General features: G+C 41.2%; 1 protein-coding gene across 3 annotated transcripts in view; it reads left to right on the plus strand.

The window, feature by feature from the left end:
* PIK3C3 (phosphatidylinositol 3-kinase catalytic subunit type 3) overlaps positions 1-11905 on the plus strand; it is an 82914-nt gene extending 71009 nt beyond the window's left edge. For 2 of the 3 annotated variants that reach the window (XM_013299644.3, XM_013299645.3), the window contains 2 exons: positions 4099-4224; positions 11139-11905. In XM_013299644.3, coding sequence (XP_013155098.2) covers positions 4099-4224; positions 11139-11153 — 141 coding nt within the window. In that variant the 3' untranslated portion in view covers positions 11154-11905. Of the gene's footprint in view, positions 1-4098; positions 4225-11138 lie in introns of those variants that run through there. The other variant, XR_008744770.1, reaches the window with a different exon arrangement.
* The last annotated feature ends 12435 nt before the right edge of the window (positions 11906-24340 follow it).

Genomic DNA, 24340 nt, shown 5'->3' on the forward strand with positions numbered 1-24340 from the left:
TTGCTGCTGTTGCAGCTCAAGAGGTGATTTGTTGTCTCACCGTGTTTCTTCTCAGCTAGGCTGCAGCAGTCTGTTTTAATTGTACTGCTGGAAAACTTCCATGCAAAGATCTAGTACTCGGCAGTATTTGATTTTCCTGTTAATTGCAAACTGATTTTAAGATCTAACTGTGGATAGATTTCTTTCCCTGTGTATCAAGTGTGCCAGTTTGTTCCTGGGGAAGGTGGGAAGTGGGTTTAAGTAGTCTTTATTTCAGTAGAATGACACTGCATCTGAACATCATTAACTGCAACACTTTCTGAGAAGTTCTTTTATAAACAAATTAGAAGATAGCTGAAATGCTTGATTACTAGAGTTGTACGAGTGTTACAGCACTTTACTGCCCACTCCCCCAAAAACCTGCAGTTAGCAGTTTTCCTGAATTCTCATTACGTCACCTTTTCTACGAACAAGAGAATAGATCTGATAGAAGTCTGTGCTCTAATTTGGGGACGTATTTAAGCTTGTGCATAATCGTAAGCATGTGGATAGTCCATTAAATTCAGTTGGATTCGAATCGACTGTGTGCTTCATTGGCTGTCAAACTTCTAATATGTCTGTGGAGAGATAATAAACTTCCTTCTCATCATTTGTGTTATGCAGATAAAAGTTCTATAATATTAGCCTAAAATATCTTCTAAATCTCTCTTTGGTACTTGCTTCCTTGAGAGTTTGAACTTTTTCAGCTTAATCTATGCTTTCATATTGGTCAGGCATCCTTTTGCAGGGAAGTTAAGGAAATACTCAATTTATGCGTACTTCAAACATTCCAGCAACAGAGTTACAAACAGTGTTTTCAGTGAAACAACGTTATCTTCCCATACTTGGCAAGCTAGCTTATGCTTTTTATTGCAGTGCTGAAGGGCACTACTCTGGAATACATTGCCTTTGAAAAGAATGCAGAGCAATACTAAACTGAAATCTCAGAAAATTTTGCTATCAGAAAGAATATGTGGTATCCTTGGTGCGTAGAAATAATACAAAATGTGAAGAAATGGTAGAATCTTCTCACAAATAACGACCTTATTAGCAACATTGTTGAAATACTTTGGCTCACATTTTTCTCAATGCTTACAAAAAAGTGAATGCATGGAAAATGTTCAGGAAGGACTTCATTCAGTCGTAACAGTTAGTCTGTTTAATCATATCCAGGAGGAAGTTAAGAAGCAACTTAAATCATTTCATATTTACCTACATAAGAGAGATTTCTGATGGACAGTTCTTTTAATATAAAAAGTTTTAATGAGTTCAACTGTTTGAGGTGGAAATTGGACAAATTCAGACAGGTAATAAGTCGTGATTGTTAAATAGGACAATTAATCATTGCAACAATTTACCTAGGATGTGAAACACTCTGTCTAGGTGTAAAGACTCCGTAAAAAAGATTCTCACAGATAAACCTCAAGTTACATACTTGATGCAAAAATTGTTGGATACCATTTTACCTAGTTCATTATGCAGGAGACTGAAGTAGATTAATATGATGGGCTCCACAGGAGCTCACATAATTTGAAATTTATCTTTATGATAATAAAGCACATGATAAAATGGCAGCAATTAATTTTCTGCAAGTAATGTGAATTTGCTGGGCAATTTTCATATTGTGATCAGCACTACTTTGGAAGGTGACTAGTAGTTTTAAACTTTGGGGATAGGATTGATTAGAGAACACTAGGATCTAGGCTCATTGAAAGAGCTTTAGATTTAAAGGAAGAAAGGGATAAACCCAGGCTCGCAGAGATGAGACTGGGGGCAGCACACCAGTGTCTCAGGGGCAGTGTGTTAGCAGGGTCCATTGTTCAGTCTGCCGTCTCAGTGGAGGCAGGGAATGGAGATCCATGTGGCACCAAAGATGTAAAGGGTTATTGATGTGTTAGAAACCACAGAAGTGTCTGAGAATGGTCACATGGGAATTAGGGCTTCTCCCCACCAAAAAGTGGTGGAATCAATAGGCCAACTGAAGTGCATCTACCCAGGAGGAGCTGGAAGCCATTGTGCAGCAGGAAAACTGTATTGCCATCATGGAAACATGGTGAGATGATTTGCACCACTGGAGCGCTGCACCTCAAATCCTGTGTTCAGTTTTGGGTCCCTCACTCCAAGACAGACCTTGCGGTGCTGGAGCGTGTCCAGAGACGGGCAATGAGGCTGGTGCAGGGTCTGGAGCACGTGTCTTATGAGGAGCAGCTGAGGGAACTGGGGGTGTTTGGCCTGGAGAGGAGGAGTCTCAGGGGAGACCTGATCACTCTTCACAACTACCCAAAAGGAGGTTGTAGTATGGTGGAGGTCAGTCTGTTCTCCCAAGTACAAGCGATAGGACAAAAGGGAATGGCCTGAAGTTGCTCTCGGGGAGGTTTTAATTGGATATTAGGGAAAATTTGTTCACTGAAAGGGTGGCCAAGCATTGGAACAGTCTTCTCAGGGAAGTGATTGAGTCACCATCCCTGGAGGTGTTTAAAATATGTGTAAATGTGGCCCTTAGGGACATGGTTTAGGGATGGACTTGCCAGTGTTAGGTTTACAGTTGGACTTTATTCTATGATTCTGTCTTAGACTAGTTCATTCTGAGAGTTACGGACTCACTAGGAGGTCTTTAACAGCACAAATGGGTTTTGGAAATTGAGTGCCTAAAGTTAGCATTGTTGTCCAAAAAATAGAATAGAGCAGAGCAGACTGTTTCAGTTGGAAGGGACCTACAGTGATCATCTAGTCCAACTGCCTGATGAATTCAGGGATGACCAAGTTAAAGCATGTTGTTAAGAACATTGTCCAGATGTCTCTTAAACACTGACAGGCTTGGGGTATTGACCACCTCTTTAGAAGCATTTTCTAGTGTTTGGCCACCCTGTTGGTAAAGAAATGCTTCCTAATACCAGTCATAACCTCCCCTGGTGCAGTTTTGAACCATTGTGGTGGTTTATTTTCTTTTTGTCCAGAAAGAATCTGAGCACTTGCCATTCCTATATACACACTTGCTGCACAGCCGGCACTTAGAAAACTTAGAAAAAAATGTTTTGATACCTGTAGCACTTCCTCAGATCCTTGCATCAGATTGTACTTGTCCAAAGTGCTTATTTATGCATCTGCCTTCTTACAAATGTGGTGAGGGATAAGGCATGTCTGCAAAACTTAGCTTTACAGGAGCCAAGTAAGTTTTCTTTTTTTGGTTTCGGGTATTTTTCCCCCTAAAGATCTTTCTAAGCTTTTGCCAGTTCTATGTACAGAGGTTTTTGAGTATGAGCAAAGGATCGTCTGTGGTAATGGTGCTTGTGAAATGTTGCTGTCTGGAGCAGTTCTGAACAATTGCCATGGAATTAGTTGGAATTCACAGGAAGGTATCCACTGAACCTTCGTAAATATTCATGGATCAAGGCTTTGCTGAGGCTGATATAGGAGAGCGTAGATGTTGCTGTATTCTTGATTATAGTGCATTCAGCTTTTTAATTTATATAGAATTTTCAAATACTAGGCAAAATACATTATTGTTACAATAGTTAAAATATGTTGCTGTCAAAAGAAAAAGCAACGTAAGGGGTAGCAGTGTCTCCAACCAACTGTTTATGGATGGTGGATATAATCAAAGTTAATGAAATTCTCAACTTCAAATTCAACTTTCAAAAATTGTTAGAATCATCCAGACCCTTCCAACTTTGTATGTAATATGCAAAGTTGTGTGTTTTTTCTCCAATGACATTTCATTCTTGTTTAGTGAATGTTGAGTATTTTCTCTTTTTCTCATAGAATTTTAGTTCTGTTTAAACTCTTGTGTCCAAATACTTCTTTTGACTTTCTGGCCTTGAGCTTTGAAATTACTGACTTGGGGGGGATGAGGCGAAGGGGGGCTGTTTCTAGCTTATTTAAATACTCATTTTTTTGAAAATAGGTGTTTTATGTAACATTGCAAATTTCCTATAATCTGCTGTAACTTAGAAGTAAAAGAGACATTCTCTACTACACTTTCATAACTGAAGTAATTATGTCTGCTGCTATATACTTCAGATAGATTAATGTTAGTTTTAACCGTTTAATTTATTTTTGTCATCTCTGCCTCCGTTGCAGGTGCAGGACAAGTTCCGTTTGGACCTGTCTGATGAGGAAGCTGTCCATTATATGCAGAGTCTAATTGATGAAAGTGTCCATGCCCTCTTTGCAGCTGTGGTGGAACAGATACACAAGTTTGCACAGGTGAGATACGTTCTTAGTTGGTGGTCTCTGTGAAAGCTGAATAAAGTGAGAGATTGTGAGTGGTAGGTTCAAGACGTCATTGTTTATGATGTTTTAGTTCATTTTTCAACAAGTTGAAAGAGTCTCCTTGCTGCCAGGACTGGAGAGCAAGCTCTTAGTGATGATAGAAGATTTTTTTAAAGCACCTTAGCGAACATGCTGAGTGGGATGTAACTGGTTGTATTACTGAAGGTAAGAACTGCGAATCAGTGAGCTGGAGTTCTGAGGGTAGGATCCAGAACTTCCTTAGCTTTCATTCCCAAAGTAAACGTGTGAAGATAAACTTCCTTTCTTTTTGTACCTTTGCTAGACTTCCTTAATTGTGCACTCCAGCTAGTTAGCTTGATCATTAACAGACATAGCAGCTTGCACAGAAGGGGCCAGGAACTCTGCTCATAACAGCATCCACATCTTCTGCAGTGTTGACACTGTACCCCAGAACATGGCCCCAGTGGCTGTGGGAGCAGCTATCCCCTATGTCAGAGCCTTCAGCACTGGTGGAGATCGTAAGGAATAATGCAGTTTTTCAGATATGGGGCTGCAGGCATGGCTGAGACCTCTTGCTGGGGCAGTGAGCATTGGGCTCCTCGCTTGCAGGAGGTGTGCAGTGGTGGAATGTCTGCATCCCAAAGTAAAAGAGCTGTGGGAGGAGGTCAGCAAATGGCACAATATCAGGGCTGACAAGAAGGAGATTGACCAGATCTTCTCCAAGACCTTGGAGATAGAAGAGCTTGAACCTTCAGCTGCACTGAGGGAAGAGCAAGAATACATTGTGCTCATCAGGTTAGGATATGAAGACTCCAGGATGGTGACAACTGGAACCTTGAGACTTCTAGTGTTAGGAGGGATGGCTTCTGCTCTTACCTGCAGATCTACTGAATAGGTTCAAGGTGGCTGGGAGTAGTCAGCGTGGACTTAAAAAATGGAAATCATGGCTGACCAACCTGACAGCCTTCTGTGATAAAATGGTTAGCTCAGTGGGTTACAGCTGTAGATATTCTCTGTCTTGGCTTTCACAAGCTTCTGATGCTGTCATCCATAATATCCTCATAAACAGACTGGTGCGATATGGACTAGAGAAATGGATACTGATGTAGATTGGGAACTGGCTGTTGTACTGGGGTTGGAAGGTTGTGATCAGTGGCACAAACTCCATCTGAAGGCCAGTCACTAGGGATGTACTCCCAAGGTTTCATACTGAGGTCAAACTGTTTAGTGTCTTCATTAATGACCTGGGCAGTGGGACAAACTGCACCCTCAGCAGGTTTGCAGAAAATGCAAAACTGTGAATAGTAGCTGGTACACCAGAGAATTTTGCTGACATTCAGAGGGGCATTGACAGGCTCGAGAAATGACCACACAGGAACCTTATTATGTTCACCAAAGGGAAGTGCCAGGTGCTGCACCTACTGTAGAACAAGCCCATGCAGAAGCATGGGCAAGGTGGGACGGGTGATGATGTGGGAAGCAGCTTTTCAGAGGAAGCCCTGAATGTTCTGGTTGACAAGTTGCACATGATGCTGACCAGTAGCAGTGATCAACGGCTCAATATCTGGAAGGAGGTCAGTGACAAGTGGTGTCCCTCAGTGGTCTGTACTGGGACCAGTACTGTTTAATATCTTCATCAGTAACATAGACAGTGGGATTGAGTGCATGCTTAGCAAATGTGCAGACATCACCAAGCTGAGTGGTGCAGTTGACACGCCTGAGGGACAGGGTGCCATCCAGAGGGACTTGGACAAGCTCCAGAAGTGGGCCCATTTGAACCTCATGAGGTTCAACAAGGCCAAGTGCAAGATCCGGCACATGGGTTAGGGCAACCCCTGGTATCAATAGAGGCTGGGGGATGAAGGGATGGAGAGCAGCCCTGCGGAGAAGGACTTGGGAGTACTGGTGGGTGAAGAGCTGGGCATGAGCCAGCAATGTGTGCTCACAGCCCAGAAAGCCCGCTGTATCCTGGGCCACATAAAAAGCATGGCCAGCAGGTTGAGGGAGGTGATTCTGTCCCTCTGCTTTGGTGAGACCCTAGCTGCAGTACTGTGTCCGGTTCTAGAGACCTCAGTTCAGGAAAGACATGGACCTGTTGGAGTGGGTTCAGAGGAGGGCCACAAAAATGATCAGTGGGATGGAACACCTCTCTTATAAAGACAGGCTGAGAGAGGTGGAGTCGTTCAGCCTGGAGAACAGAATGCTCTGGGGAGACCTTATAGCAGCCTGTAAGTACTAAAAGGTGGCTTATAAGAATCATAGAATCGTTTAGGTTGGAAAAGGCCTTTAAGACCATGAAGTCCAACCATTAACCCAGCGCTGCTAAGTCCACCACTAAACCATGTTTCTAAGTGCCACATCTGCATGTCTTTTAAATACCTTCAGGACTCATCCACTTCCCTGGGCAGCCTGTCCCAATGCTTGACGTTCTTTCTGGTGAAGCTGATCAGCTCAGTATCAGCCTCAGTAGTAATATCCAAGGGCCACCACTGACATGCAGGAGCCACTGGACCTCTGCATGGCTGTTCAGACCATGGTGCCTGGCTGTCCAGTCAGTTCAGCATCAACTTTGTCACCTTCTTACCCAGTCTGTATCTCACTAGCTTGGTCATAAGGATATTATGTGAAAAAAATCACACCAAAAGCCTTATTTAAGGCAAGGTAAACACCATCCACTGTTCTGTCCCCGTCCACAGAGCCAGCCATCTCATCACCTTGTTCAGCAACAGCTTACCTTTGGTAAATCCACCCGGGCTGTCCCCAGAAAAATAACATTCAGGACACACTTAGTAGGGCCTGTAGCAATAGGAAAAGGGGGAATGTTTAAAACTAAAAGAGCGTAGATGTACACTAGATATAAGAAAGACTTTTTTTATGATGAGGGTGTGAAACACTGGCACAGGTTGCCCAGATGGGTGGTCAATGCCCCAACCTTGGAAACATTCAAGGTCAGGCTGGGCGGGGCTCTGAGCAACCTGATGTAGTTGAAGATGTCCCTGCTCATGGCAGGGCGTTGGACTAGGTGGCCTTTAAAAGCTCCCTTCCAACCCTAACTATTTTATGGTTCTGTGCAGCAATATGATCTCATGGTGAAGAAGAGCCACCAGCTTCCTTGACCACAGTGGCTGGAGTGTTTCTAGCCGGTGGAAGGAGGTGATTCTTTCCATGTATCCAGTGCTATGTGAGACGCATCTGGAGTCCTGTGCCCCTTTTAGGCTGCCCAGTACAGGAGAGAGGTGAACATGCTGGAGCAAGTCCAGCAAAAGGCCATGGAAGTGATCAAGCAGTCGGAGTGTCTGTCATACAAGGAGAAGCTGAGAGAGCTGAGATCGTTTGGCCTGGAGAAGAGAAGGCTCAGGGGGATTTTACCAATATGTATAAATACCTGGTGGAAGGGAGAAAAAAAGATGAAGTTGGCCTCTTTTCAGTAGTGCCTGGTGATGGGACAAGAGACAGTAGGTGCAAACTGAAAGACAGGAAAATTCATCTGAATATACTGTGAGGGTAATTGGACACTAGGACAGGTGTCTCGGAGAGGTGGCAGTCTCCAGCTGTGGAGATACTTAAAATTCAACAGCACAATGTCCTGAGCCACCTGCTGTGTGTTTCATACTGCTTGAGCAGGAGGCTTGTGCTAAATGATCTGCAGAGGTCCCATGCACCCTCATGCCTTACCTGATTCTTGGCAGTGGTCTGCAGTGTCAGTAAATTATTGTCTCCCCTATTTTTAGTATTCATGGAAAATGGAGAATGAAACGTTTAACCACATGTAGGTGTACTGTCTTACCACAACCCACAGTATGACAATAAAATGTTTAATTCTCATGTTGAGTAAAACTATGTTCACAGAAGCATTTCTTCTTTGAATGTATGATGGGTTTTTTCCCTAAAACCATCTGACATTTAGTTTATGTTTGTCGGGGATTTAAGGTTTTAGACTGTTTACCTCAATTATTAGACTCACAACAATGAAATGAGTTGAGAGGTAAAATGAAACCAATCTGAAAAGCCAGTCATTATCCCAGGGTTTTTATTGATTCTTTCTTCAGAAGACTAACCAGATTTTGATACAAACTCAGGAGAACTGTTTTTAGGGCTATTTGCTTTGCTAAAGGTCTTCCAACTAATCTGTTGTTTCCTGCAAACTTAATTTTTATTTTGAAGAAATGTACTGTAATGCAGGGTAAGAAGCAAAAATGTCATTCCATCTGCATATATATTTAATAAACATGATCTTTTACATGATACGAAAAAAAGGAGTGTAATTATATGAAAATGTTGCAAAATCTGTTGTCATTCATTACGGATTACTTTGGTCATAGGCTGCAGGATGGTAATTTCATAAGGCAGTGAAGAATGCCTAGCATCTACCTTGGGGTTAAAAAAAATAATAAAAAAAGCAATTACAAAGATTCAAGATGAAAATTTTAAGTGCCTCCAATATGTGTATATACCTTTTTTTTAAACACATGCTGACAGTCACTTTTTTTAAGATACGTCTTTTTACTTCGCTGGTTTTAGGTGACTGCCAGACTCTCCCGGGTAGTTGTTACTGCATTTGTGAAACTGTATTAGTAAGTCAGAGTTTACAGGTTTGATTTAGGTGACCTTTTCTTTTTTCCGTTCAGACTTGTTCTTGCTTGACCTTTCTTCAGCACTTACAACTGCATTTAAAATCACAGGACAGATTTGTTCAGAGTATTTAAAAGTACCCAGGAATTGGAAACTCAGGCTTCTAGCTTCCAGGCATGCCGTTCTACGCAACAGGCTGATATATACAGCAGCAGGCACCGACTGCACCATCCATTCCTGTTCTGGGGAGTTAAAAAGCAAGCCTGCAGTGTGTCTTGCACTTTGGGTACCACATAGGCAGATGTGACAGCCACTAGTGCAAGCCTGATCCCTTTGTCTCATTTTTGTGTTTTTACCTCTCCAGCTGGCTGCTGCTGCTGAGTTCCAGCATGGAGCGTTTGGGGCTGTTTTTCCTGAGGCCCTGAACTCTCCCCATGTGCTGCTGCAGAGTTTGCTACCTATGTGCTTTTAGCTTTCCTGTCTACTTTTGGGATCGGGTGCCTAAAATGGAAACAATACTGTGTTGCTTTGTAAGTGCTGAAGGCACCTCTTTGCTCCATGTGATGTAGGATTCTTCTGCTAGTGTAGAATTCAGATTATTGCCTTCGTTCCTGTTCTACAAACAGTTACACTTCTAGGCTTCCCTCTGAAAGAATTGCTTAGAAATGTGAGGAGGATACAAAAAGAATAGTTACAAATTAATCAGCAGCTGACAAGTCTGAAGAATATGCACTCTCTATATTTTTTAACAAAACTTACAAAAAATCCATCAAAATAAAACGTAATTAATGTCTATTTTCTTTATACTACATTAATGTCTATTTTCTTTATACTACAAGGATAATTTTTAGTGATATTTAGTAATTCATTAGTCAAAATCATTATCTTTCCTTTTTGTCTGAGGCAGTCTTTAAGAATTTGCTGCTGGAGCCTTCACAGAGTCTGTGAATCGTTGAACAAATGAACAATTAATGCATCATTGAATTTGCTGTAAAGGGGTCATCTTACACAATGGCCAATTGAAGCTTTCAATTTGTTCATGTATAATGCTGCATTCAGTTGCCAGTGGCTTTGCCCTTAATAATATAAGTTGTCTAAAAAAACCCACACTACTACACAGGTATTATGACACATGCTTAAACAGCAGATTTGGGCCTAATGTCACACAATTTTTCATTTGAAATGCCCTTCAATGTGCTTTTTTGTTTTATCAATAGATATTTATTCTCTTTACTGCCTCCAAAATAGGCCTACAAGGAATCTGGGCTGTCTACTGCAGCAGTTAAGAGCTTTTTAATAAGGTTGGTTATTATAGCAACCATTGTGTATCAGTATTCTGTATGTCAGTCTTTAGTAAGTAAAGCTCTTGGATAAAGCAATCTAGCCATCAGGTTGGTGTATTGTTCTTTTGTAGCAGTATTGTAAATTGAGTTCAGTTCAAAGCTGTGTTACGAAGCCTTTGGTTTAGTTTCTAATGCATCTCTAATCTATTACCTTATCAGGTATTTTACAGACCTTTTTATGTAGTACTTGTCTCCGTAATGGTTATCAAAAAAACTGTCTCAAAAGTAAATAAATCTAACATTTCGAATAAGTTAATGGTGTTGTACAATAGTGCTCAAGAGGAGAAAAACTGCATACTAATTTTGGTGATACTGATGAAGGCTGGATAGCCATTTCTCCCTGGAGAGTCATTTTCATTTTAGCAGAATTATTTATTTCTGCAGAGGAAGGAAACAATCTCCAATTGAAGTGTCTAATTTCACATTTTATTTCCCTTGTAAATTTACAACTCAAGTCAGTTGCATTCAGGGCTCATGTTAAACAGTGATTTAAAAAGTGAAAGCTTGGGGAATGAGGGGTGTCCCACCCGAAATGTAGCTATATAATTTGGGGTTCTGCTAATGCCTGGCTGCTGTCTGCTTAGGAGCAAACTCCGTCTATGCTGTAAATGTTACGTGGCTTTAGAATGTCTTTAAGCTGTGCTCCCAGTGCTGCTGCATCCCAGAATGCAGCTGTGGTTCCTTTCCCTCATGACAGGGCTTCTGTTTTCCTTCTACTGGATGCCAAAATAAAACACAGAATATCTACCAGCAGGATTGTGTAGCTTGGATGAAACTGTCGAGGGGCAGATAGAGTTGGTTTCCATGCTGTTTGTTCTCCTGAAGGATTGTGAAAACTGCCTGCCTTCAGGCATTTCACCATGTTTCTAACACACAGTTCAATTTATGCATAACTTTCGTTGTTCGGGAGTAAACCAAGTTGAATAAATGCTGTGCTATGTGATTTTTATTTTTTTTTTTTTTTTTTTTTAGTATTGGAGAAAATAAGCCTTTTGCCTACCTGTGGTGGAAACAAGCAAATGCTACAGAAAGAGACTATTTCTCAAGCCTTTGTTGGACTTCAACAGTTTTGGAAGGCAAAACCTGCAGGTTGGGTAGCATGGGGAATTGAGAGCTCAGGAGGTGGTGAAGCTTTTTGAGTCTCTGTTCACTGAAGGTTTAAAACCAACCATTTTGTAATGGAAAATGGATGTTTATATCAGATGCTGTTGCATTTCTTTCCACTGAAAATGTTTGAGCCTCAAAAGTTGAAGTAAGCAACTTCTTCTCAAGCCAAAGATAACTGGAAGAGGCTGGATTTGATGGTAAATTCTTGGACCTGTTAATATATTTTCTTATTTAAAAATGGAAATCATTGCTGTGCTGAGCATGAGTACGTACAAAATTGCAGCAGTGAGGCTACAGTTCCTCAGTGCAAAACACCCACAAAACTATGGCAGTCTCCCCTCTCCTCTTCACATCAACTTTGTTCCTTGAGTGAGTTTTAAATGTAATTCATATGATCCTTTATTTCCCACCTTGGGCAACGTTCTCTTTAGAAAGGACAATCATTTCTTCCCTGCTTACAAAAATGTTCTTAAGTGCTGATAAGTTAGCCAGCTGTAGGCAGCCAATTAAATCATCACTAACAGGCTCAGCAACAAGAATACAAAGTGAGAGGTTCAGTATTTCACACTTTAACTCCTAATGTTTTCTGTACAGTGATTATATATTCTTGGCTCTAATAAACTGTTATTGCAGTCTTGAGGTGTTCTGTTTTGTGTTTTTAATCTTACCTGCTGAGACATGGCATATGAGAGGATTATGTTCGTAACTCTTGGCTTTTCGCAAGGATTTTCATTTCTTGGTTTGCTTGCTGGAGGAATAAGACCACTCATAAAATGACCTTTATGCCACATGTTGAGTTCATAACGAGTCTGTTTTGAATGATCAACAATGTAATTAGCTCGTCATAAATGTGTGGGTCTCTTCAAAGAGTGCTCTTATACTCCTGTATGTTTTTTTAGTAACAATTTAAGTCAGGAAGAAATCCCTCCCAATTACAAAAATAAAAAGGACTGGTTTGAATCTGAATCTGCCTGGTATTTGAGTTGGCCTTGCTTTGTGCTGCTTCTGCTAGCAAACACTGGAAGGGCTGTGATGGAGGAAAATCCAGTAGGGCTGTGATGGGCCCTTCATTATTTCAGCGTATTACCCAGATTTGCCAGTTAAGCACAAGACTGGTTCAGCCCCTCTTTTCCCCTGTATGCGTGGCTTACAGGAACTGTATTACCCTCGTTACTTAGTGCTTGTTTTAGCTGGCAAAAGGTGATGCCACGGAGGAGCCACAGTAGTACCTCTTATGTTTAGTTGACTCTTCTTTGGAGAAGTGGCAGTTATCATTTTCTTGTGGGTATTTTGGGGCCTTGCTTTATCTGGCAGAAATATATATTTCTGTTGCCTGCATTTCTCATGAACTCATTCTACATACAGTACTGTGTGGTGTCTTCCAAGGATATTTCTGAAAGCATGGACTTTGCAGACATTCAGAGAAAATTCTGCAAAAAAAAAAAAAAAAAGGTCTTTTTTTCTTCTTCTAATTTGTTTTGAAGGAGCATCCTATGTGCTCACACAACTTTGTTTTGTACGGTGTAGCCCCCCTGTATTGGATGGAGTTCTTGACTCCTGATCCCCAGACATTTCTACTATGTAGTCTAGGATTTTTCCTCTTACTTACTTTGAAGAAAACTTTCCCCTGCCCAAGACTTAACTAGGAAGCATATGGGCATGAGCCACTCCGTACCAGTTGACCAGACAGGCCAAGGATGACTCCCAGTTAAAACCCAAAAGGTGTCATCAGCCTGATCCTACAGCACATTCCACCTTGCAGAGAGCTGTAAAGTGTTAAATAAAAGTTTTGTAAGCATGCTATGAATTAATACATGGTTGTTCACCATGTCTTGTGATTTAAAATTAGTATAATAACCTGTTCATATGCTGGACTATTCAACAGCCTATTAAAACTCTACACTAAGTCATTTATAAATGTTAACATGTGAATCCAAATGGAATCGCAGTATGATAGGTCAGGCTTAGGAAGACCCTGACTTCACTGTGAATCACTGAGCACTTTATAAATGGAGAACATCAGACACAAAAATGGAGAAGCTTGCCTGAGTCAGTGGAACATAGTCCAGCCACTGTGTTCATCGTTGTTTCTGCTTGTTGAGTGACCCAGCATATATTTTCAGTGTGTTTTCCAAAGAATGTTGTAGAACACGTACCAGCTGAGCACTGCCAAACTGGATGTCTCTGAACCAACTGGTGACTTTTGGGGGGCTGATCTGCGTATTCTGTTCCCTGCTCTTATGAACCCTTACATAGCATGAAGAACTGGGACTGCTACAACATACTAGATGTAAGTAAATTTATTACTTTAAGGCTTCTAAATACCAAATATTGTTGAAAATTGTTAGAAAGCAACACATCTATAGATATTTTTTTTAATCCTCATATAAAAAGTAAGTTCTGACTTTTATTTTGTAAAATCTGATGGCTCTTAGCACTTCATGCAACAGCATCTATTTAAAATAGAACAAAACAAAAACAGCAAAAAGCGAAACTGGGAGAATAAGCTATTTTGTTTTAAATGAAGGGGTTTTTGATATGTTAGTCTAAAGCTTTGACTTACTGGAGTACGAATGAGTGATAGGTTGTTGTGGCTTGATGTCTCTGTGTGATCTAGTACTGTGAGTGTATTATGTGCCTGTCTCTAATAACTGCTGAATCACTTGAATAACTAGTACCAGTTTTGTCTTGAGGACTACAAGTCTTAAAGGTGAAATCCTTCTATGTTTCACAAAGGTAGAACTCCAGTCAGGCGCAGATCCCCAGGGCAATGTCAGACAACAGTTTCACCCTGCACATATATCTGTTTATATGCATATGCAGGGGATGCGCGCGCGCACACAAAATTCCGTATAGAGTCTGAAGCTGTGAGCTCCATCATGTGCATCAGAGCATGATGCAGTAGCTGGTAGGAAACCAGGCTTTACCAGTTGTGTCACAGAATAACTTGTCAAAATTCCTCCTGTTAAGTCTCTCCAGGAAACATTACAGCGAAAACGAAATGGAACAGTCAAAAAATAATTTTGCCGTAGGCTTGTTTTACCCAGCAGTTGTATTTTTTTTATAACTAGAGATAAAAATTAAAACATAAAAAGCTTTTAGAGGTAATGCCAGCTTGTGGGTGCTTTATTTGCCTTTCAGCATCCATCTTGGTTTCATCCTGATTTTATTTTCTTCTGGAATCTGGTGGTCTTTCTGTTGGGACTGAGGGTGAGGGAAGCAAAGTAAGTTGTTCCTTTTTTATTGGGTTTTTTTATTTGTTTTCCCCTCGTCTGTCTATACACTGTCACTGCTTGTTTTCAACTGCCAGTGCATCAGGAGCAGAAAGTGGCATAGTTGTCTTTTTTTCTTTTTCAGGGGGAAGAAGCAGTAATTGCCAATGTATTTTGGGGTGGAAGAGAGGGGTTGAGCACTTTGCTTTCAAGCAAAAGTCATATATTCTTTCAGGAAGAAATGTCCCCATTCTGATAAACAGTTTCCTGGCTTTGTTGTTCTTGTGTGCAATCTAAAATAACAAGCACTTTTGCAAGGCTTTGGAGGATTAATGGCTTAGGAAAAGGGAAGAAGGAACAAAGCATGGGAATCTTAACACCACCTCACAGAGTGGGGGTAGCAGCAGAGAGGTCGTATGGCTAAATGGCCTCCTGCCTTTTGTAGTCAGCAGAGGTTTTACTCACAAGACCCAGTATCATCAATGGATGGTAAAGTACCGTGGTTGTTAGGAAGTATCTGAAGGCGTACATTTAAGGAGTCTTAAGGGAGTCATTGAAAACAGATTGCAGGTGGGTTGTGTTAAAATACATTTTTGTAACCTCTTCAGCTGATGTGATGGTGCCTTGTAATACTGAAGCTACTTGAAGTGCAATACTGGTGTCCTCCTGTCCCTCCAAGCATCCGTGATTTAGATCAGACTCTGCCGGGGGGGAAAAAATTCTCTTTGGAGGGTAAAATACGTAACCCCAGTTGCTTATAGGGTATTGAGCAGTGAAGGGTCGCCTGCATGGGTTCAAACCCGAGACAGCAAGAGCACTGCTTGGAGAGGAATTCGTAGCTCACCTACACCCCGGCGTTAATCAGTTAAGCTGTGTGTGGCACGGTCCTTTCCAAAGTGGATTAAGCTGTACTGCAGGGAGGTACTTAAATTCCAAATAAAACCTCTCCACAATTAGAAGCTGTGCAAAATTTAACAGAGCCGCTTTGAATTCCTTCCCTTGATAGAAAAATTCCTTCCCTTAATAGAAACATGTTTGTCCTGATATTTTTTCCCCACCCCACCCTCTTCATCAATGGTGAGGGATCAGAAGGTGGCCTCATAGACTCACTCAAGGGAAGGTGTTCAATTCATCAACTGCAACCACAAAGCGATGTGAAGGGAGGGCTGAGCCAATGTGGGGACGCTGGGGGGCTCCGGGATCGGTTCTTCCACAGGTGAGCCGTTCGGTTTGTTCCAGCCTGTAGTCCTCATAGTGACAAATAATGGCACTTGCCTCACCTTGCTAGGTGCTCGGGCGTTAATTGGAATATGTAATGGGTAAATCATACAGATACACATGCCACAGTATCAAACAAACTGGTTCGTCTGTCCTTGATCTATAAAATGGGAAGAGTTTTTGCACAGTCCTTTTTTTAGTGTGGGGTTTTTTCACTGGGAATCAGATTGTGAAGTTAATTGTAACCAAAGGCTTTTCTCTCCCATGTCTCTTTAATGCAACATCTCTCGCTGATTAGAGGCTGAATCACCCATATTGCAAAATAAAGAGGGCTTTTTGTTGTTCTTAATAGTTTTCTTTTCTGGCAGAGTCGTATATCAACAGTTTTCTAGCTGAGAAGATGGGATGTAATGAGAGAAAATCTCTGCTTTTAACAAACCATTCACAAACTGCGTCCCTTTGACCTTCAGGTGCAGTAACAAGCTGCATGGCTGCTTGGGAGCGGTATGGAGAGGTGCCTATTCATCTTGCCTGGCTGGTGGCACAGCACCCTGTGACAGGGCCACTGTAGCAACAGGACAGGGACAGAGCTTTTTTTTTCTCTTCCAGTAAACACTGAATTGTTCTTTTTCCCCATATTTGTGATGTCAAATGTACTCATACACTCCAGCCAGTCATCTGTCACCTTTCTAATGCTTTGCCAGTCCTGAGTTAATTGTTGGACTTGATGATCTTAAAAGTCTTTCCAACCTAAAGGATTCTGTGATTCTATTCTATGGTCATCATCAGCTGGCATACGAGGGAGAATTTCTGACAAAAGCACAACTGGTCTGGTAGCAGTGTCTGTTCCCTGAAGCAGGCAGCTTCCCTTTTAGCTTAAACTTGGGATTATTATTTTTTTTTCCCTTAAGTCGTCCCAGCTGGGAGCAATTCTTGTTTATTATAATAATTAAGATATTATAATAATTAAGATAACTGGCTTCTGACGCTCAGGTCTGATCGTGCAGTGACTAACTTGGATACTAAGTTCTGGGACCCAGCAGAGGTGAAGGGGAGAGGGCTGGTGCTGTAATGATTGCCTGATTCATTCACCAGCCTCAGGAGCGAGGACGGCAGCTTGCAGGCAGGAAGCTCTTGCTTTGAAGAAGTGATTCAGCTGAGGTCTCTGACCAGACGCTGCCAAGGAGGCGTTATACTGTAAGCTAATTCAATTCCTTTTCCAAGGGAAAGCACAGCAAAATACCTTGAGATAATGATGAGTTCTTCTTAAAATTGAGGTACGTGGCAGAGAGCTGGCTGCCATAAGAACTGTACTAAATCCTACATGGGGGAAGAAATGTGGTTATATAGTTCAGAGGTGTTTTGTGTGGTTAGTCCCCACCATTTACTACAACCTGTAGGTGGGATCTTTTCAAGGATATTGGGCCGTATTGCATTTATCTTCCCCGAGTTGCAAACAACGTGCCAGTAACGAGGTGCTGAGTGGCATCTTACCCTGCAAATGAAGAGATGACAAGTCTTAGCTCCCATTCTGCTAACTTGACAGATGCTACTGTTGAAACAAGAGCTGAGACTGTGTTACAGCCCTGGCTGGGGCTGTTGTTGTCCACTGGCCTTGAAAATGTTTCTCTTTTTGAACTTCTATTTCCCTCACACCTGTCTAAACTCAGTGGTGCAGGACCCATTTGTAACTTGTCTCACACAAGAAATACCATAGCTTGGGGCTTTAATTTCAGATAGATGTGGAAAGTGCCATTATATTCTGCCAAAGAGCAATGTCTTTTGATTGCATTTTGCATTCAGCCTTGGTTTGTTGCCTTGTATTTGTTCCATACCTTAGAGCTGAAAGATGCCTGAAGAAATGTACTTGCTGGAACTCCTGTTCCTGTCAAGCACTGTTCTGGCAGTTCTTTCCATCCTTCTGTCTTAGAAAGCTGGGATAAAAATAGGGAGAAGGAAAATGTTTCTTTGCTTTCATTAACTAATCCGGAAGTTTGGTACATGCAAAAAGAAAGCTTAACTGAAGTACAGCAAAATAAGATGATCAGTTTTTCAACCGAAGCAAGCCATAGCCACAAGACACGTTGTCAGGCCCGTTTTATCAGGGTCCGTGTTTTCTGCATCTGCATCATCCAGCGTAATGGGTACCTGATCCTGATTTAACACACTGCAACACATAAATTCTTGTATTCAATGAAGAGAGATAGCCAGGAGGATAGCTAAAAGCTGTACATTTTTTTTCTGGTTTAACAACGTACGGATTGTAAATGGGTGTGTACAGGAACAACCGAGAATTATGAGTCCTAAGGATTGTTTTCTCATTTACAGTTTGAGCTGTATAATAAACAAGAAAACCAACTCATTTAAGCCTTGTAAATCAGCATAAATCGGGACACCCACTGTTCAGTCTTACATCTCCATTATGTATGTATACAAAAGGTTACTTAGCATATGTTTTTTCACTAGTTCATTATTTTATTGCCCATGTTAATATTCCTGGTCATGTACCTACTAATGGTTCTCAATAGCAATTTTAGTGTTGAGCCTTTTGTTCAGTCATAAAGATTGTTCTTTTTGTAACTCAGTTTTCTGTATGTTGAGTTCTAGTTCATTACTATTGTAGCTTGCCATTTTTCAGCCATGGTGTTGGTACTAGGGCAAAGGCAAGCAAGCACCGGTGACATGTTTTGGAGCAATTAATCCTACTAGATTAAAGCTGCCAGGTATACACAGGTTCTGATCCTGTAGATTGCAGTATCTGCAGGATCCTGTTCAGTTCTTCGCTGCCCTTGGGTAACTACTGATGAATCTATTCCTTCCCGTTTGTCTTGCCAAGCAAGCAGGTAAGGATCATCAGCCCTTAGCTTTATAGTGTGATATTTGAATCACAGATTAGGATTTCTAAAGTAAATTTAAGGTGGTTCCCAGATCTAACCAGTATCCCTCCGGGACTCTAGCGATTGCTCTAGAAGAGCATAGTTTACCCATATTTTCCATGTTATATGTGCCAGTCTGCCACAGAGGTCCTAGCTACCCCAGGCTGTTTCAAATGGCACTGTGAGCTCAGTTTTAGCCGAACTGAATCAAGGTTTATGAGGTTTAGGATGAGCAGACTGTACTGAGTAGATTTCCACGGACTTTGCAGACGCAGGTATTTATATGAAGCTGAAATATACACATGGCAGTTCTGTTTTCCAGCACTGCCATGTTCCTTTGCAAGGACCAAACAGAGGGCATCCCTGACTGGATCTCCCAGTTGTGGGAAGTTTGGATAATTTTAAGGGAGTCTGAGGCCCTACTAGTCTTCGGGGGAGAAGTTCAAGGTACTAGGCTGCTTCCTTATCTAAGAGGAGGTCGCGGTCATTGGCATGCAGATGTTATGTTACTCCCTGAGCAGTGGAATTCACCGTGAGATGTGGGTTAAGTGTGTCTCCAAATCACATTTAGGCTTTAATTTGACTGCATGATCACAGAGTTGTTTTTTGAGAGGAGTCATATAGGTACAGGAATGTTCAGAGGACGGGTTAACCTGTCACATTTTCATCCAGCTGGTTCCCTTGAAAAGATCACGGTTTCCCTAAGTCCAACTTCTGCAGGAGTTCAGAGCTTCACGTATAGGGAAGTGTTAGGAGCACAGCTCCATCACTGAACGCTGAGGTCCTTTCCCCACATTCAAATGCCTATGAACTTAATTAGCCTGGGAGGTCTCCCCCCCACCACCGCAGGAGACGGGACTGTCCCGAGAAGACAGACTGCTTGTACCTAAATTTACAAGTGGATGATGTTGCAGCAGAGGGTACCACCTTTTAGAAATGCCATCTTCTCAGAAGCTGGAGAAGAGTCAAACGCATTTTACAAAACTAGGCACATCAACCAAGCTTAAATCACAGAGTAGATAATTACATTGCTCTAGGAAATCAACTAGCTGCTCCGTTATGGCCGGCTTCGGGCTCTAAATCTTCGTGCAGCATCCAATTGCCATGGTAGCTAGGCTTCAGTTGTGCTTGCTCTGGTCCCTACTTCACCTGCTTTCAGGTGGTTTGAGAAGCTTAAAATAACAAACATATTCAGGTCCTGGTAGTGGAAAGATGCCAAATGAGGCATAAATATGTTAATTTTTGTTAGGTATAGATTGTATAGATTTGCATGAATTATCTGAAGTTGAACTGGATTTTGTACTGATGCTGCAGTTTTTGAGTGCCTCTTGAGGATTTTATTGATTATTCCCCTTCTATTTTGTTTAATTCCATAAAATCCAGCATGATTGAGGGTGAGAAGGAGGCTTTCATTAATTTATTTAAGCATTTATTTATTTATTGTTTTCAATCTAAATAATTTAAGAATTGGGCTTTACGTGAATTTGAAATCATTACAGTGAATTTCTGCTGGCATAATAAAGGACAGACTTGATCCCAGTGCTACACAGATATCATGCCAGCTGTTTGCCATTTGGTGTGCATGAAGTTTATCCAGTCTCTTTTAAATCCTGTATATCTAGCATCAGAGATTCACATGGTTCTTATTTCATCTGTTGCATCCATCTGTGTTTGCTTCTCTTGACCTTTTAAGCTTGTAAGCTTTTCTGAGCAAGGATCATACCATTATATTTGTAATTTTCAGCAAAGGTCTAGAATCTCTGAGTATTCCTATAATGCAAATACTTCCAGAAGAAACCAGCAATCCAAGCTCAAATTAGAAGACACATGTAAATAATACAGCTGGATCTTTATAGTTAAATTACCTGTAAAATGAGAAGGGACACTGGACAGCTGCACAGAAGGCAGGAGAAGCCCTCTGAAGAAAACCTGTATCTTCTACTAGAAATAATTCAACTCACACATTTTCACTTTGGTCAACCTGAAAATATCAGAAAAGAAATGAGAGGTTTGTTTTCTAAATCCAAGTGGTAACAACTGTCAACTATTTTTGTTAAACCAAACTCTATAAGCACCCAGTGAAATCCTTCAAGTCAGCCTGCTAGGCTGTGCCAGATAACTTCTGGTGGAGACCAAAGCAGTTAATGCATTCATTATCATTGTGTAGGGTAGAGCTGGACAGAAATGTCCTGTCTAAAACTTCAGTCAGAAAAACGTTAGTGTTAAGGTGGCAGTAACGCATCCCTGTCAGCTTCTGACTCACGGATAGCCAAGTTTTGTTGGTAACAAAATCGTAGAGTCACAGAACGGTTTGGGTTGGAAGGGACCTTCAAAAGTCACCTAGCCCACCCCCCCTGCCATGAGCAGGGACATCTTCAACTGGATCAGGTTGCTCAGAGCCCCGTCCAGCCTGACCTTGAATCACCAGGATGGGCCATTGACCACCCATCTGGGCAACCTCTGCCAGTGTTCCACCACCCTCATCATAAAAATGTCTTCCTTATATCTAGTCTAAATCTACGCTCTTCTGGTTTAAAACCGTCACCCCTTGTCCTGTCGCTAAGGGCTTTATTAAAAAGTTTGTCCCCATCTTTCTTATAAGCCCCCTTTAGGTACTGGGAGGCTGCTGTAAGGTCTCCCTGGAGCCTTCTCTTCTCCAGGCTGAACAACCCCATCTCTCTCATCCTGTCTTCATAGGTGAGATGCTCCAGCCTCTGATCACAAAACAGTTGTGCCCTTGGCCTCGAGTGCATTTTGAGTGCTTCTTGCCCTTTTGGAATGAAATCCTCAACTACTCCAAGTCCTACCTCATTCGTAGCGTGACGCGCCTCCTCTGCCTCTTAACAAACAGCCACTTCTGATCAAATCCCAAGGGGGTTTGTATCCACTGATCTTCATGTCAGGATTTAAACAAGGCTTGTGTAGAAATGTGAAAAGAAGGAAAACTGCAGGGAGTTACAATAAAGCAGTCTCTATGCATGTCTGTCTTGTGCTAGGAGATCCAACATACTTCAGACCCCTCCAGGCATCTGTTCAGAGGTCATAGTAGCCAACTTGGCTTTGAAAAGCAAGTTACATAGCAGAAGTAGGTAGAGCAGGTAGGGAAGACAGGGCTGTTCAGCTCCCTTCTCTGTTTTACAAGCCAAAAGTTGTCAGCCCTTGGACTACTTGCTTTATTTATATCTAAAATTTGTGCCCACAATGTTGATAATGTGTCTGAATTCTTCTGTCATTGCATAGACTAGCGTGTGAGTGTAGCAAGCATTCCCATAAGCTATGCTGTAACTATCTTTAAAAGAAAATCACTTGTAGGATCAATGCTTTACTTCAATATTCCATCTTTACCCATAGTTTCTACCATTTTTTTCCTTCTCTTCCCACCCCACATTCACTTTTCTGTTTTGCCATAGGAAAATAATCGAAAGGGGGAAAAAATGCTAATGCAAAATCAATTCCTTTTTCAGTTTTTGTTTAAAAAAGCAAAGCAAAACCTGAAGGAAGAGTAGGAGGGAGCATCTGAAAGTGATTCTAATAATAATAATAATACCATAAGGGAAAACTTGCATTATACAACCCCATCTGTTAAAAGGCTTATTCAGGAAAGAGATCGCAGAGTTCTGACACAGTTTTAGGAAAACATCTTTTTATGCTCAGTAGCAGTCAAAGAAAAGTGAATATTAGATTTGTTAGAAAAGAAATCGAGAAGGTACAGACAACATCCTCATGCCATTGTGTGTGTGCATGTGCATCCACACACAACGCAGGCAAAGCTACGGTCCCATCCCAGAGTGGGTATATTGGATCTAGACAACATAAGGATGAGTAAAAATGTTAAGCAAGGGAAGAAAATTACTCCCAACACAGATGCAATAGGTGAACCAGGAAGCTTCAGTCTGGAAAAGAGATGGCTGAGGAACAATATGACAGAGGTCTTTGAAATCTGTGTTCCTGTGTCCAGTTCTGGGCTCCCTGGTCCAGGAAAGATACAGACTTACTGAAGCAAGTCCACCAAAGGGTCACAATGATGCGGTCCCCTCTTTCCGGTAAGGACAGGCTGAAAGAGCTGGGGCTGTTCAGCCTGCAGAAGAGAAGGCTCTGGGGGATCTTATCAACATGTATAAATACCTGGTGGGAGGGAATGAAGAGGAGGGTGTCAGGGTCTTCTCAGTAGCACCTGGTAATGGAACAAGAGGCAAAGGTTACAAATTCAAAGAACAGGTAAATCAATGTGAACACAGGAAAACATGGTTGTTTGGTTTTGGTTTTGTCGTTGGGCTGGGTTTTTTTTGGGGTTGTTTTTTTTTTTTTACTGTAAGGTAGTTAAATTTGGGTTTGGTTGCCCAGAGAAGCTTTGAAGTCTCTGTTAGGGGAGATGCACAAAACCCAACTGGACAACCTGCTCCAGGTGACCATGCTTGAGCAGGATGGTTGGGCTAGGTGGTCTCAAGAACCTCCTTCTATCCTAAGCTGTTCTGTGAAAATCCTGAGTAATATGGGGAAAAAGTGAACAAGAATGATTGTTTTCTCTCTTTCTTAATGAACAGATGGTGTCAAAAGGAAATTAGCAAGAGAAAGGTTGGACAAATAAAAGGAGGTGTTTTTTTACACAGTGCGTAATTAAACTATGAAGCTCTTTATCATCCTGTTTTATGGATGCTAAATAGCAATTAGATAAATGCATGGAAGAAACATTCATCAAGGTTAGTTAAACTTGACATTACCCACAGTACCTGAATTTCCTGAACCTACAAGTCATTGAAAGCTGAGATACTAAAACAGAGAAATATTAATATATTCTTACCCTTCCCGTCACTCTTCTTTTGACTGTTGTTAGTGGTCACAGTTGAAGACATGACATGATACAGCTGACCTTGCATAGCTGGTCGTATGTTTAGCTGGATAATATTAGCATGTGTGCTTTGTGATCCATTTCATTGCACATACAAAAGCATAAGGGAGAAATGGGTGTCTTATCTTAGAAGAAGAAAATACTCCTTGAACACAGAAAGAAATTATTTGCAGAGGGCAGATTTGTTGAGCAAGAAAAGTCCACTCTCATGCCTGCTCTTGATGAATCCTATATTTTAAGACTTTTTTTAAAAATTAAGATTTAATATATAATACAGGAAATTCCATACTGAAAACTATTCAAGCACAAGTGAAAGTTTAATATGCTTTTTCAGAAGCTCGCTGTAATTCTGAAGATTATAAGTATAAATAAAATTACTTAAATGACTTAGAATCAAATGGGAATTAGGAAATCTGTTCCTTTTGCAAAACACAGGAGTATAGCTGTACATTAGGAAACTGAAGAGTTTCCTGTTTTAGAAGGCAAATCTTACAGTTTTCAGGAAATCTGGAGCATATGCTGAAGAAATGTTTCATCGTAATTAATTCTTAGGCAAAATAGTGAAGAACTTGATTTGCACAAGCCAGAAAACTGGCAGTCTCTGTAACAGGCTAAAATTGAGGAGACTGAGCCATGGGGGTTATTTTTTTGTTTTGATTATGACAAATAAAGCAAATCAAAAAGCAGCTACAGTCTTCATTAACAGCACAGGGAAGGAAAAGTCTGGAAAATAAAGTTTTTTTAATTTTCTTTTTGGCTGAAGACCTGTATGTGCGAACTGAGAAGAGAGAACAAGCGGAAGTGACAGGATTTTGTGCAAAGAATCTCTACGAGATTGAAAATGTTGAAAAATTAGACAGCATGGGGATTAATTGAAGTCTGGGCAAGAAAGTTCTCCCTTGAAGATGAGAG

The sequence above is a fragment of the Falco peregrinus genome, chromosome Z (genome assembly GCF_023634155.1).
Source record: "Falco peregrinus isolate bFalPer1 chromosome Z, bFalPer1.pri, whole genome shotgun sequence".
Classification (NCBI taxonomy): domain Eukaryota; kingdom Metazoa; phylum Chordata; class Aves; order Falconiformes; family Falconidae; genus Falco; species Falco peregrinus.